Below are 13,768 nucleotides of genomic sequence, written 5' to 3'. Positions count from 1 at the left end.
AAAAAAAACCTCTGTAAATGTGTAATCACTACTTCCTCATCAGGAGTCAGGGCTGCATTGAGCCTGAGGGATTCATTTCTCTTCTCCCGTGTATTGAGCTCTTCCTGTGGCGTGGTGAGGGGAATGCTGACTGTCTGTGACACAGCATATTAAACCCCAGGAAGCAAGCTGAGGTCAGACTATTTCATTCAGTCAGTTGTTATAATTTCTATTTTAGTTCATGCTGTCAGAGCTGGGGAAACAGCTGCTTGGGTTATCATACTTTTCTTTTTTTTTTAAGTCTTTGTACACATTGAACATGCAAGACGTAACATGTTAGAGCTTTAGAGGAGCTGGGACAGGTGGATGTTGTTGCTGTTAGGTCTAGTCTAGATCCACAGTCCCTTCCGGGATTGATCCGGTGCCGCAGGGAATTCCACCGGATTTCACTCTTTACGGCGGGATATCCGTCCCCTTCCTCTGTCTCTGTGTTGGCGTTCTAAACTCTGGTGGATTTCTGAGGACTATGGTTAACTGCTCCTCAGATCTCTGCAGGGTAAATCCAGACAGCTAGCTAGACTATCTGTCCAGTCGGAGTTTTGAACATATTAGTGCTGTCAGTTAAACGCGTCATTAACAGCGTTAACACAAACCCATTTTAACGGCGTCAATGGTTTTTATCGCAAGATTAACATTCTTTTTGGCCTAGCAAACTTTGTGGTTTTTTTCACATGCTGTTGCAACATCTAGTAACGTTAGAAGAACTACAACACCACACCGGATCTGGCTAGACCGGAAACAAAACAACAGGCACTGCACGTTTGGGCTTGCGAGCCGGCCAAAGAGTAGTAACGTTTTAGGTTTTAAGTGGATGACGAGCGCGAGACGCCGAAATGGATGCCGATAAGATTCTGAATGGAAAGTTTACTTTTTTAAAGTTGCTAAATGGTTCCATTGACATGACCAAAGTGATCTGTGTGTTTGGTTGTGAACTGAGCTATCATCGCAGCACGTCAAGTCTGAAATACCCCCCCTGTCAAAGTACTGTATGTTTTTCACCCTTTTCTTGATGGATAGTGTTACATTGTGTGAGAGATTATTCGTTCTCAGTGAGAATGTCTATGTGAAATCAAACACTACAGTAGGCTATATGCTAATGTTGTTTACAATTAAAAAAACATTTACACAAAGCGAGCCGATCCACTTTCCATGTTGATAAGAACATTAACATAATGGGACAAAAACAAATCAAGGGATATTTAGAATAGATTAAAATGAGTTAACTATGACATAAATAGCATTGCGAATTAATATATTTGAATTGTTTGTCAGCGCTAGAACGTACACACGTTCCGCTGAAACAAGTTCCTTCCCAAGGCTTGCCAAGATGGTCTACTTGCTGTTTTACACCAAAAACATGCATGCAGCTGATCCAACGTGCCTTTATATATGTGAGGTGTAGGCTATCTCCAGCTTCAGATAATATTAAAACTACAGCAAACCCTGACATGTCAGCAATGATGTTGGATGTTCACTAAACCCCAAACTGCCACATTTGAATTTTCACAATCTGAAGGGTGGGATATGTCGTTAAAGGTCCCATAGCATGAAAATGACACTTTATGAGTTTTTTTAACATTAAAATGAGTTCCCCCCCAGCCAGCGGCTAGAAATGGTGATAGGTGTAAACCGAGCCCTGGGTATCCTGCTCTGCCTTTGAAAAAATGAAAGCTCAGATGGGCCGAGCTGGAATCTTGGAATCTTGCTCCTTATGAGGTCAAGGCCACACACCCCAGCCTCCACGTTACCCCCCCCATTTCTGAGCTACAGACTCAGAAATGGCACATACTAAGGAAAGCTCATTGTGGGACGGCTCTAGTGACTGGAATTCTGCACCAAGGCTGAATTTTGGGAAGAGACTTCAGATACTATTAGGAGACCACTAGGTCTATATAAAAGAGACTTCAGATACAGTTTAGGACACTAAGGTCTATATAAAGAGACTTCAGATACAGATTAGGGGACCACTAAGGTCTATATAAAAGAGACTTCAATACAGTATTAGGGGACCACTAAGGTCTAGATAAAAGAGACTTCAGTACAGTATTAGGGGACCACTAGGTCTAAGATAAAGGACTTCGATACAGTATTGGGGACCACTAAGGTCTAGATAAAAGAGACTTCAGATACAGTATTAGGGGGACCACTAGGTCTATATAAAAGAGACTTCAGATACAGTATTAGGGACCACTAAGGTCTATATAAAGAGTCAGATACAGTATTAGGGGACCACTAAGGCTATATAAAAAGACTTCAGATACAGTATTAGGGGACCACTAAGGTTTATATAAAGAGACTTCAGATACAGTATTAGGGGACCACTAAGGTCTATATAAAAGAGACTTCAGATACAGTAATAGGGGACCACTAAGATCTATATAAAAGAGCACCATGTCATGGGACCTTTACCACACAGACATCTAAAGGGTGTCAGCTGTTTGTCACCTGAGTACCATGCAGGTGACTCAACAGGCCATCAACTGTTTGTTTCTACAAGTCCTGAGTTTTTCCAGGAAGAGTACTTCACTTACGATTCTTCTCTTTACACAGTAACTATTCATAGTAACTATTCATAATAGTATGATAATTTGTGGTGTGTTGTATGTTGTCGTCATTGTTATGAACGGTAATCTGAAACCACAAGCTGAAATAATGGGAGCCAGTTTACCTGAACTGCCTTCTGCAATGATCAAAGGGCACAGATCTCCATACACACACACACACTTACCAGCTTTAATGTGTGAAAAGACAGAGGATGACATCAGCAGAAAAGAAATGTGAAAATATGGCTAAGACTAGGAACAGGAAGTTATTATTCCTCACAATCAAACAGCACTGAGATGGGCTGTGTGTGTGTGTGTGTGTGTGTGTGTGTGTGTGTGTGTGTGTGTGTGTGTGTGTGGAATGTGTCTGTTTGTGTGTGTGTGTGTGTGTGTGTGCATGCTCAAGAGCTACTCTAGTAAACTGGAGTGTTTTGCCTATAGGAGGAAGTAAAATGTGTGTGTGTGTGAGAGAACAAATTTGCCACAGTTTTACAATACACAAAACTGTTCAGTTTGAACGGAACAGATCACTTGATGTTGTTAAATCACACAGCATTCTTTCTCCTTATTTAATAAACCAATAATTGCACAAACCTTTTGTTGTTAAAACATAAGTTGGCATTCAAGATTTGCCATTTGTCCGTACACCAAACAGTCCAGGCACATACTGTAGGAATTCTTGTGCATGCTCTTTGAGTCAAGTAAAAACAGTTACATTACATGTCATTTAGCTGAGGCTTTTATCCAAATCGACTTACAATAGCTCTCTATGTCAGAGACTACACGCCTCTGGAGCCACTAGGGTGAAGTGTCTTGCTCAGGGACACATTGGCAGATGGATCACAGTGGGATTTGGACCCGGCTCTCCCACACCAAAGGTACATATCATATCCACTACGCCATCACCATCCCACTCAGTAATCGGCAAAGAAAAGCACACTGACTAGAATAAAAAAAAGATTAGACAAGGAGACACAAAGCAGGACAAAAACGTAGATACTGTACAAAAGAGTTCCAAAAAAATATAATACATTATGAATACTGTAACTGGTGGATACAACTATGCAGGGCTGTTGTACTTGAGTCTCGAGAAGCTGTTCCGTTGTCTCGTTGGAATTTGGTCTCGGCCTTGTCTCGGACTCGGGCATCGGACTCGCCAACTATCGCAGCATGGTGGCCCAATGGATAGCGCTGTGGCCTCATAGCAAGAAGGTTCTGGGTTTGAATCCAGGTCGTTCTGGGTCTTTCTGTGTTTTGGACCATCAAAAAACATGTACTAGGTCCTCCAGTCAGTGCACTGGCTCAGATCTGGAGTTGGTCCCCACTGCTCCCTTCAGGGATGGGTTATATGCAGAGAATGATTTTTGCTACATGTACAGTATATGTATGTGACAATAAAAGTACCTTCACTATTCTTGTTGGTCTCGGTTGAGTCCAGCACTGTATGTTTTTGTTCTAAAGTAACTTTCTCCTTCAAAACAAAACCAGAAAACAGGTATTTCAATCAGGAGAGACTAGTTTGCAGATATGCAAAAGTTATATACAGCATGATAAAATTTACAATTATTGGAATAACAGCTGACTTGATTTAGGAGAGCATCAATTAAGAGTTAGGTCTTCCTGAAAGTTTATTGTACAGCATTCTTAAATGTACAGTCTTTGGAGATTAGACTCCATCGTTATGCTAATTGTTGATATATAGGGGTAGAGAACCTTCATAACCCCCCGATGGAATCTAGACACAGGTGGTGGCAACGAAGGAGCCACAACACTAGACCGAAGGAGGCTCCGGACCAGTCAGCTGGAGTAGATGACTGGAGGCGGAAGGGGGGGTGGAGGGTTGCACGCTTTGCCTGCAACGACAGCTGATAGCAAAGGGAGAAACAGATAAACTGTCTCTCACATCATATCCATTAGAAACAGATAAGTGATCTTGACGAGGATTCTTTTTTTTCGGTCTCTATTTTGGACTCGGTCTTGACTTGGACTTTAACCTCTTTGGCCTTGGTCTTGACTCGGTCTCGACCAGTCTTGGACTTGTCTTGGACTCGACAAAGGTGGACTTGACTACAGCCCTGCAACTCTGGGGGACATTGCATTTGTCAGGTGAGTAAATGTTGCAAATATTACCGAATAGTTCTATTAGCTCTAGAAGGTCTGCAGCCAACGCGCCAAGGACATAGGCTTTCATTCTCTCTGCTGAGCAAGTGACTGGCTGTAATCTGCCGTCCCTCCAGGACCAGTACGACTCCAGGACCCTGAGGCGGGCAGGATTGTGGAAATACTGGGGAGGCTGCATTCCATCAGGACCAAAACCTCCTGCCACAGGAACAGTTTTGTCCCGACTGCAACGGGACCTCCACTGACAGACTGTTATCCCCATTAACGCACATCTTACACTATATCTATCTAGAATTGTCTTGCATTGTATTGTACCTGTTCCGCTTTCACCAATAACATATCAAATATTTTTTGTCCACCACTTTGGTCCTCATTGAAATACCTCAACAATAATTGGACGGATTGCCATAAAAGTTATGGTCCCGAGAGATTTCATTTAAGAACTATGTCAATCCAAGTTTTCACTTATCCATAATAATAATATCTCAACACCTACTTGTTTTTTTGTACTTTTACTGCAATTCCTTCCATACTACTGTACAAAGCAGTACCGTTATCATATCCTCATTTTTTTTTATGGGATATGAAGTCCACCCAGTCCTGATAATAGCACACCTATTCACTTCTAATCATACATCTATAGATATATACGTATACACATACAAGAAATGCATACAATCCCAGACCTTTACATAAGAAACATTGGAGGTGATTTGTGTATAAAAAAAATCTGAATTAAATGTTATACAAACATTCATGGTCCTAATAAATCCGCCTCAGCTGTCCTTTGTGTTCAGTGTTAAATTAGCAAGTGGTGCTAACAAAAGCATGCTAACACCAGGGTGACCAGCAGCAGCAAAGTAAGTATTCAGATCCTTGACTTAAAGCTATAGTGAGTAGTTCCTGCCGCCCCAACATTTCCTGCAAGTATTAAGCAACAAAAACACAGAGGGGAAATGTATCTGAGTAAAAGTATTAGCAATATTTTATTTAGGAAATGTAGTGGAGTAAACGGGAAAGTTTCCAGGAACATAAATAACAACATAAAATACAGACATGTTTAGATTCTACTTCAGTACAGTAACTCAGTATTTGTACTTTGTTACATTACAACACTGCACAGGTCCCACCTGAACAAGCCCAGATTCACCACATAGGACAGTCCTGCTCATTATACCGCCTGCGCAACAAATCATCCATCCTCATGTTCTGCTGTACATCTTCATGGAGTGTTCGAGGGAAGTATGGTTCGAAGCAAGTGAAAGCACCGTTTCTCAGGAAGACAACCTGTCACCGAGAAGTTTTCTAAGGAAAGGTTTTGTATCCGGGCAGCCTTTTGTTTACTGTGATACCTGACCTCCTCACCAGCTTTTGTCCATATGGACAGCACTGTGTGTGCGACTGATTCAGTGCTATTAACTGTATGTTACTACAGGGCCAATGTTGGACTTTTAGCACGGGGTACTGCGAGGTTGTCCGAGGTACCAAATCAGATACGTTGTATTTCCCATCACACTTTCTCCCAACATCTTAAGGACTGGCTTTTTGAGCAGTCAGCCATGTGAACACTTTGAATTTTTAATATCTGTAGTACATCACACCATTTCATGTGATGTACTATTATTGTGATGGCTATTACTCTAACTCCTAATGCCACTTGTAGACTCTAAGCTTAAGATCAAGCTGGTTTCCACCCTGGCCTCTACCGTGCTGGGCAGCTACTGAACCTCACCCAACACATTGAGGATGGTTCTGAGTGCAAACTCATCACCGGAGCATGCTCAAGCTGGAGCCACTCCCACCCAACCCCACCCACCAAACTGACCAACACAGTCCTCAACAACACCTGCCGCCTTATCACGGGATGCATAAAGACAATGCCAGTTTTGTGCCTCTACGCCCTAACTGATCTGTGACTCCTGTGCAGTATAATTACATGATGCATGACTGAATGTATATACCTTAACAATGTTGTAGTTATGTGTGCATTGGATCAGAATCTGGACTGACAGGAGTGTCTGACAGCTTGCAGGACAACCTACCACTCAGCTATGAGTACTTAATTTAACCTTCTTGCATTCCTTAAAGGTGCTCTAAGTGATGTCACGCGTGTTTAAGGATACAATTTGTTGTCACACACAGCAAACATGTCCTCACTATCTGCTAGCTGCCTGTCCCCTGAACACACTGTAAAAAACATCTCACTATCTGCTAGCTGCCTGTCCCCTGAACACACGGTATAAAACATCTCCTCACTATCTGCTAGCTGCCTGTACCCTGAACACACGGTATAAAACATCTCCTCACTATCTGCTAGCTGCCTGTCCCCTGAACACACTGTAAAAAACATCTATCTGCTAGCTGCCTGTCCCCTGAACACACTGTAAAAAACATCTATCTGCTAGCTACCTGTCCCCTGAACACACTGTAAAAAACATCTATCTGCTAGCTGCCTGTCCCCTGAACACACTGTAAAAAAACGCGGTCCCAGCCCAGGATCTACAAACTGCAACAAAAACAAACTGTGCCCACCTGCACCACGAAGCATCCACAGTGTTCCAGCCAATAACATACAACATGGATTTGGGGGGGGGGAGGCCAGCTAGTCTTGTTCTGTTTAAAAATACTTTGAATGTCAACAAGAAGTAAAGTCACCCAACATCATTAATAAGTGAGCAAAGCAGCAGAGAACAATGCTGACATGAGTAAACACGGCGTTGAGGAGAGGGAAGTGGAGCTCAGTAAAACGAGTTCCACTCCCTCAGCCAGAACACTTAAATTACTCACAATCTTTACAGGTCTAATGTCACAGGAAAGAAGTAGCAAACACCAGAGCATGTGATTCTGCTGAAGGTTGAAGGGGACGTGCGGCGTAGGCGGCTGGGGAAGTCTCTACCGTGGTTCCACCTGGGGGAGGGAACCTGTGGAACCCTTTTTTTCCACGCTGCTCAGTGCTGTGAACTTTCAGTTTATTCAGCTTCTATCCGGAATACTTATTTCCACTTGTGCTCACCACACATACTCAACACCCCTCCACCCACAAAACGACGAGGTATTTTTGGGAAGTTCAAAACATTGTGTGGTGACTCTTTCTGAAGAATGACATATTTCATCGAGGGAGTGTGAATGTTTCTGGTTAGGTGTGCAGACAATCAGAGATAACTCGGTAACACTTTAAAAAACATTGCTAATTAATTGCTAACTTAAGTTCAAAGTTATTTTATTGATAACAAGGAAATTATGTTTACTAATTATAGGTTATGCTATAATTTATATTAACAGTTGATTGATGCCCAGAACATACATTTTTATATTTTATGAGGATTTGTTAACAATTAGGAAATTATAAGCTGTCAATTAACATTATGGTGAACATGATACCTTGTTACTAGTTAATAAGACTTTGTAAAACATCTTTAATTATTTAGATGTAGCCAAATTAATGCAATTCAATTTTATTTATAGTATCAAATCATAAGTTATCTCAAGACACTATGCAGAGAGAGTAGGTCTACCCGCACTATCACTTACCAAGACCAACAATTCTAGTAATAATGTTAATTTAGGCTTTTATAGACCACTTATTAATCATTAACTTATTGCAAGCATCGTAGAAATTATATAATAGCAATGCAAACGTTTAGTTAGGATAGTTTCCAAAATGGTTTTGTACACTAATCGTAAAATAACATTACTAATAATTAGTAAACATAAATCATCACTTCATTGTTTAACAGTAAAATAACTATTAACTAAAGTTGAATTAACTATCAATTTTTTAGTGATGTTATTATAAGGTGTTATGGATAATTCTAATCTACATCTTATATTGCCTTATTAAGTCTTATTTACTCATCATGGATACATTTTAATGTCTAGTGCATAACATTTCTATGTCACGGAGCCAGACATGTTTGGATCTGTGGATTGCTTTTTCCGGCTGTTTCGTGGCCGGTGCTTTTTATCAGTACCCGTTTCAGTTTGAGATCAGTTGTAAGATTACTTGGTTGTATTTTATCTTATCACCCAACCCTTTAACATTCCTCTAACCGTTTGCTTTGAACTTGCAGCCAGACACATTTCAGAGAGTTAGAAGCTTTATGAAGTGGGTGGAGGGAGACACCAGTGAATTCCCTCAGTGCTGTAGGCACACACTCCACCCAGCTATTTTCCATGCCGACATTATGAATCTGAAAACCCCACCTTTAGAAAGTCAAAGGTGAGGTATGAATCATGTAGCGTTTGGTTCTAAATTAGGCAGTGTGAAAGAGGAAGGTGCAGCCGATGTAAATACCAGAAAGGGAAGTCGGTTTTAGAATTCAATAAATAAGTACTTATCATTTACTTCTGCAAAAGTAGTAACATCACAGTGTATAAATACTCTGCTACAAGTCCTGCACCAAAAGTAAAAGTATAGAATAATGTATATTATGTTACTGGACTTTAGTGTCGCAGCTGGTAAAAGGAGCTAATTTTAAGTACTTTCAACACTGCTGGATGGCTTAAGCCACAATAATATATCATTTTATTGTAGATTTTGTATCAACATGTATATATATATAAAGTAATTAGTGAGTACATGGAAAGGTGGTAGAAAGTACAATATTCACCTGTAGGTACCTCAAAAATATACGGACAGTAATTGAGTGGGAATAAATAATTGATGAAATTAAAAGACAACATTCACATTTTGGGGAATTTTTTTTAATATAGATATAAAAAAGCACTTCTCAAATAATGTTTTTTCTTCAAAACAATGGGACCTGATCATCACTCAGTTATCTCAAACTTAATGTCAGGTGATAATAAAGACAGCAGTAGTTAGGACAGCTTGTGGACATGTAGATGTGGTATAATTGATGCTGAACACAGTGGAGCTCTCTGTGGCTCCACTCTCCAGGTCAGGTGACCACCCCCCCCCCCCGTCCTCTCCCCTCACCTGTACCTACTCCTCTCTTTGTCACTAGACTTCTTGGAGGAGCTGCTGTGGCTCCGGTCTTTGCGGCTGTGGCCTTTATCACGGCCCTCTTTCCCATATTTGAGCTGGGACTTGCTGTGTTTGTGGTCCCTGTCTCTGGAGCGGGACCGAGAGCGAGAGCGCTGGCGCCCCATCTTTCTGTCTTGCCGGCTATCCTCGCTCTCCTGGGAATGTCACAGAAGATGTGAGAGTGAGACAGAGAGCGGTGGAAAATAACGAAGTACATTTGCCTAAGTACAAATACTGTCAATTTATGTCATTATTGCTACTTTCTACTTGTACTCTACTACATCTTAGAAAGCAAATATTGCACTTTTTATTCCACTACATTTGTCTGACAGCTTTAGTTACTTGTCAGTTGGGTTTTTCAATTCCTTCCTGTTCAGTAAAAACCATTTATCTCCACATGTGTTGAGGTCAAACGTTTAATAAACTGAAGGATGAAATGCGTCTTTATGTGTTGAGAAACACACACTCACGAAACTGAATGAAGTCTTTAAAATCCATCACAAAGCTGAAAACGGCCTTTTTTTTTCTGACACCGTGAAAAGTGGACTTTTTAGAGGCAAATGGTTCTCACAAGACAGCGACAAACATATAATCTTATAGAATATGACGCATTGCTGAAGATCAAAGGAGGTCAAATTATTCCAACCCGTTTAAATGAAGGACTTACTACAGTAGTACATAGTTTCTGTCTACGTTATGACAACAAAACTGTCGGCGTATCCACATGATACCTAAGTGCAAATGACGTCAATGTATCTCAGAGGAATGCCCTGCAGCTAAAACATTCAGATTTCCAACTGCTCTGAACGCTCCAGTTTCAGCAGCTTTTTTCTACTCTCGGCTCGGTCAAGTAAAACCTGGCCGGCCTTCTATGATTGGTCAAGTGTTGCTGTATTCTATCACTGCCCACTGCTAACTATTAAGTAGATGCATGCTGACGCCAGAAAGATTTTAATTTTGGCGGCCAACGCCGGCCATTTCTCCCCAATTTCAGGTCAAATTACTGCTGGAACATGTCTGGTTGTGTAGGATTTGGTTAAGAAGCCTTAATTGGTGAAAAGCTGACAGCCCTTCCTTGGACAACACACCGAACAGACTCGGGTCACTGACCTCGCCAGACTGTCTCAGACGCCTGATTATCGGGTTAGTGTGGCACACCACATGCAAGTAACATCTGATGTTGTATAGAAAACATGCTTCAATTCAGGTAGAAATTTGTGCAGAGCGCTAAAGAGGAGAGAAGCTTATTGAAGGCTGAGCTATCTTAACAACAAATATATGTTATGCATTTCAGAATGCCTCTACCATGCTAGTGTTGAAGGAGTTGTGTAACTTGATTTACACAGTATACCACTTGTATCCCTACATATATATTTACATCAGATTCCTTGTAGGATAAAAAGCACTTGTCTGCAGTACAAGCAGAAACAAAAATGTAGCAGCAGAAACGACATGTAGATTACTCTGCCCTCGTAATATTAACACAGAGAAAGTAAAACACAATATTAAAATAGCATTGTTTTGGCTTGAAGATACCTTTTGCTTTTTGGACTTCCTGCTGTCCTCGTCATCAGAATGATGATAGTGCCTCTTCTCCTTGTGTTTCTTCTCAGAGTGTCGATGGCTCGTCGCCTCCTCTTCCTCCTCGATTAGCAGGTCATACTTGGAACTTTTGGGAAAGTTAGGGAAAGCTCCAGGATGTTGAGAAAGTCAGTGCTCAAATGTTTTGCCAAATCAAACGGCCACCACAACAGAGGCTGTACGGTTCAATATCGCAGACATGTTGGGACATGAAGTGGAAAAACTGGAAAATGAATCCCAGCCTATTAACACACAAGGATACTCTTGTTTAGGCTTCGCTTGATCTTTGAGAGCCAGTTTGGATCGTTGGTCCACATCCTTCTCGTAGGCTTTGAAGTCATCTTTAGTATACTTCCCACCTAGGAGACAGACACAACTATGATCTCTGCTGTGGACACGAGGACATAACACGGAATATAGAAACTAGGTTTAGATTAGATTTGTAACAGTAACCTGTTCCCCTTCAGAACAAAAAGAAAGAGAATGAATTAAAAACTGTTCCACCACTGAGTCTGACTTAATGCCCCCCCCACACAACACTATCTGACTCTTACTGGGGATTATGTTTTTTATTAAGTTTCTCCTTTAATAAATAAGTGCTTAAAGCATTTTAAAAAGTTTTGTGTTGGGGTTTGTAACTTAATGCTGACTTAAAATGTTTCATTTTCACTGTAAATGCATATCGGTTTCAGATATTGGTTATTGGTAGAGGTGTGCAAAAAATTGATTCAAGTTCCACCAATTCCAAAAATTCCAAAAATCGATAACATTTTTTTTTTCTTCGTTTTTGTAATATATACTATCACATGGGGAAAGTAACTACATTTACATACTGTGAATCATTTTTTTTGTTGAGAATCTTTTTTGAATCAAAAAAATCAATTTTGAATCAGCCTTGAGCCTAAAATCAATATCGAATTGTGACATTTTATGAATCGTTATCGGTTTCATTTACTACTACTACTACTACTACTACTACTACTACTACTACTACTACTGTGGATCCCTCCTAAAAAGTGTTGGAAGCTCGGCTGAAGGCTTCAGTACCTTTGCCTTTCCATTTGATCTTTGAAACGGACTGGCTGAAGTCCACGTGAATGCGCCGGTCATCGATGAGCACGTTGTCCATTTTAAAGTAGGCCTTTTCACAGTCTTCTTGCTGTGGAGACAAAGCACAAAGAAGCTAAGAGAGGAACGGTAATAGAAGTCAATGTCAGATGATGGAAACATGACGTTACTGAATAAAAAAACAGTTACTCTGTGGGTGGAAAAGATGTTTGGGTGATAAATTCAACTGAAATATGATCTTCAGATGGTAGTTATTTTTGTGACAGCTCCAACTGACAATTATTATTTCATTTTTTTTCTCAAAACCTTGTGTTGATGCTTAAATGTATACTGTATTCATGCTTTGTTTTAAAGTGTATGCTGTTTTTAATGTAAAGCACTTTGGGTTTCGTTTATAACAGTGCTATACCTATACAATAAGATTGACATTGATAAGTTAAAAAGTGAATTAGTTGTACTGTATAGTACATGCATACAGTGCGCACACACACACACACACACACACACACCCACACCACACACACACACACAACAACACCAAACACACACACACACACACACCACCCACACACACAACACACACCACCACACACACCACCACACACCCACACACACACACACACCACACACACAACACCACACAACACACACACCACACACACACACACACGCATAGGATCAGTACATCTGATTCACGCCTGCGGGACAGGTACAGGATGGCAACAAAACACCGCAAGAACTGGCCCGTTTGGTGCAGTACATAAGGAGGAGATGCACTGCAGAACTTAATGCCACACCAGATTCTGAGGACTACTTTTTTTGACCCATCCCCTTTGTTCGGGACACCGTATTCTATTCTGTTAGTCCCATGTTTGGGAAAATTGTTCAGTTTATGTCCTCGTTAAATCTTTTAATGTTCATGCAAATATTTCAATTTATTATATATATATATATATATATATATATATTTGCACGTTAAGTTTGCTTAAAATAAAAGCAGTGGAAAGTGACAGGATGTTTCTTTGCTGAGTATAATATATATATATATACACACACACACACACGCAAGTTTGACTGTATAAACTGTATATTGACATTAGGATAGAGGAAAAGCACTTTGCCGATGCGTGTGCCAAGTACCTTATGCAAGTAGCCAGACAGTGGGACATTGAACATAAAGTCAGAGCATATGCTTTGCGTTGCACCAAGCCATCAGTTTCTCTTCACACTTTATTTATTGTATCAACCTGATTTAATCCCACTTAACCCTTGTGTTGTCTTCCCATCAACCATAAAAAGAAAATCGCATTTTCTGACATTTTTCTCACGTTTTCAATGTGGTGGGTCCTTTTTTTCATGTTTTTTCCAAAGTTGTTTGATATTTCTAATGTTGACATTTTAAGCTTTTTTCGAAGGCCCATTCTTTGTG

General features: G+C 40.6%; 1 protein-coding gene across 1 annotated transcript in view; it reads right to left on the bottom strand.

Moving 5' to 3' along the window:
- Window positions 1-9,385: 9,385 nt before the first annotated feature.
- The window catches only part of ppil4 (peptidylprolyl isomerase (cyclophilin)-like 4), an 11,202-nt gene continuing 6,819 nt past the window's right edge, over window positions 9,386-13,768 (bottom strand). Inside the window, exons 10-13 of the mRNA XM_032542456.1 lie at window positions 12,319-12,430; window positions 11,534-11,630; window positions 11,227-11,359; window positions 9,386-9,845 (exon numbers count right to left, since the gene is read on the bottom strand). Coding sequence (XP_032398347.1) covers window positions 9,639-9,845; window positions 11,227-11,359; window positions 11,534-11,630; window positions 12,319-12,430 — 549 coding nt within the window. The 3' untranslated portion in view covers window positions 9,386-9,638. The remainder of the gene's footprint in view (window positions 9,846-11,226; window positions 11,360-11,533; window positions 11,631-12,318; window positions 12,431-13,768) is intronic.

Source organism: Etheostoma spectabile, chromosome 18 (assembly GCF_008692095.1).
Source record: "Etheostoma spectabile isolate EspeVRDwgs_2016 chromosome 18, UIUC_Espe_1.0, whole genome shotgun sequence".
NCBI classification, from domain to species: domain Eukaryota; kingdom Metazoa; phylum Chordata; class Actinopteri; order Perciformes; family Percidae; genus Etheostoma; species Etheostoma spectabile.
Note: the sequence above shows the minus strand (reverse complement) of the source record. Positions and strands in the feature narration are given on the sequence as shown.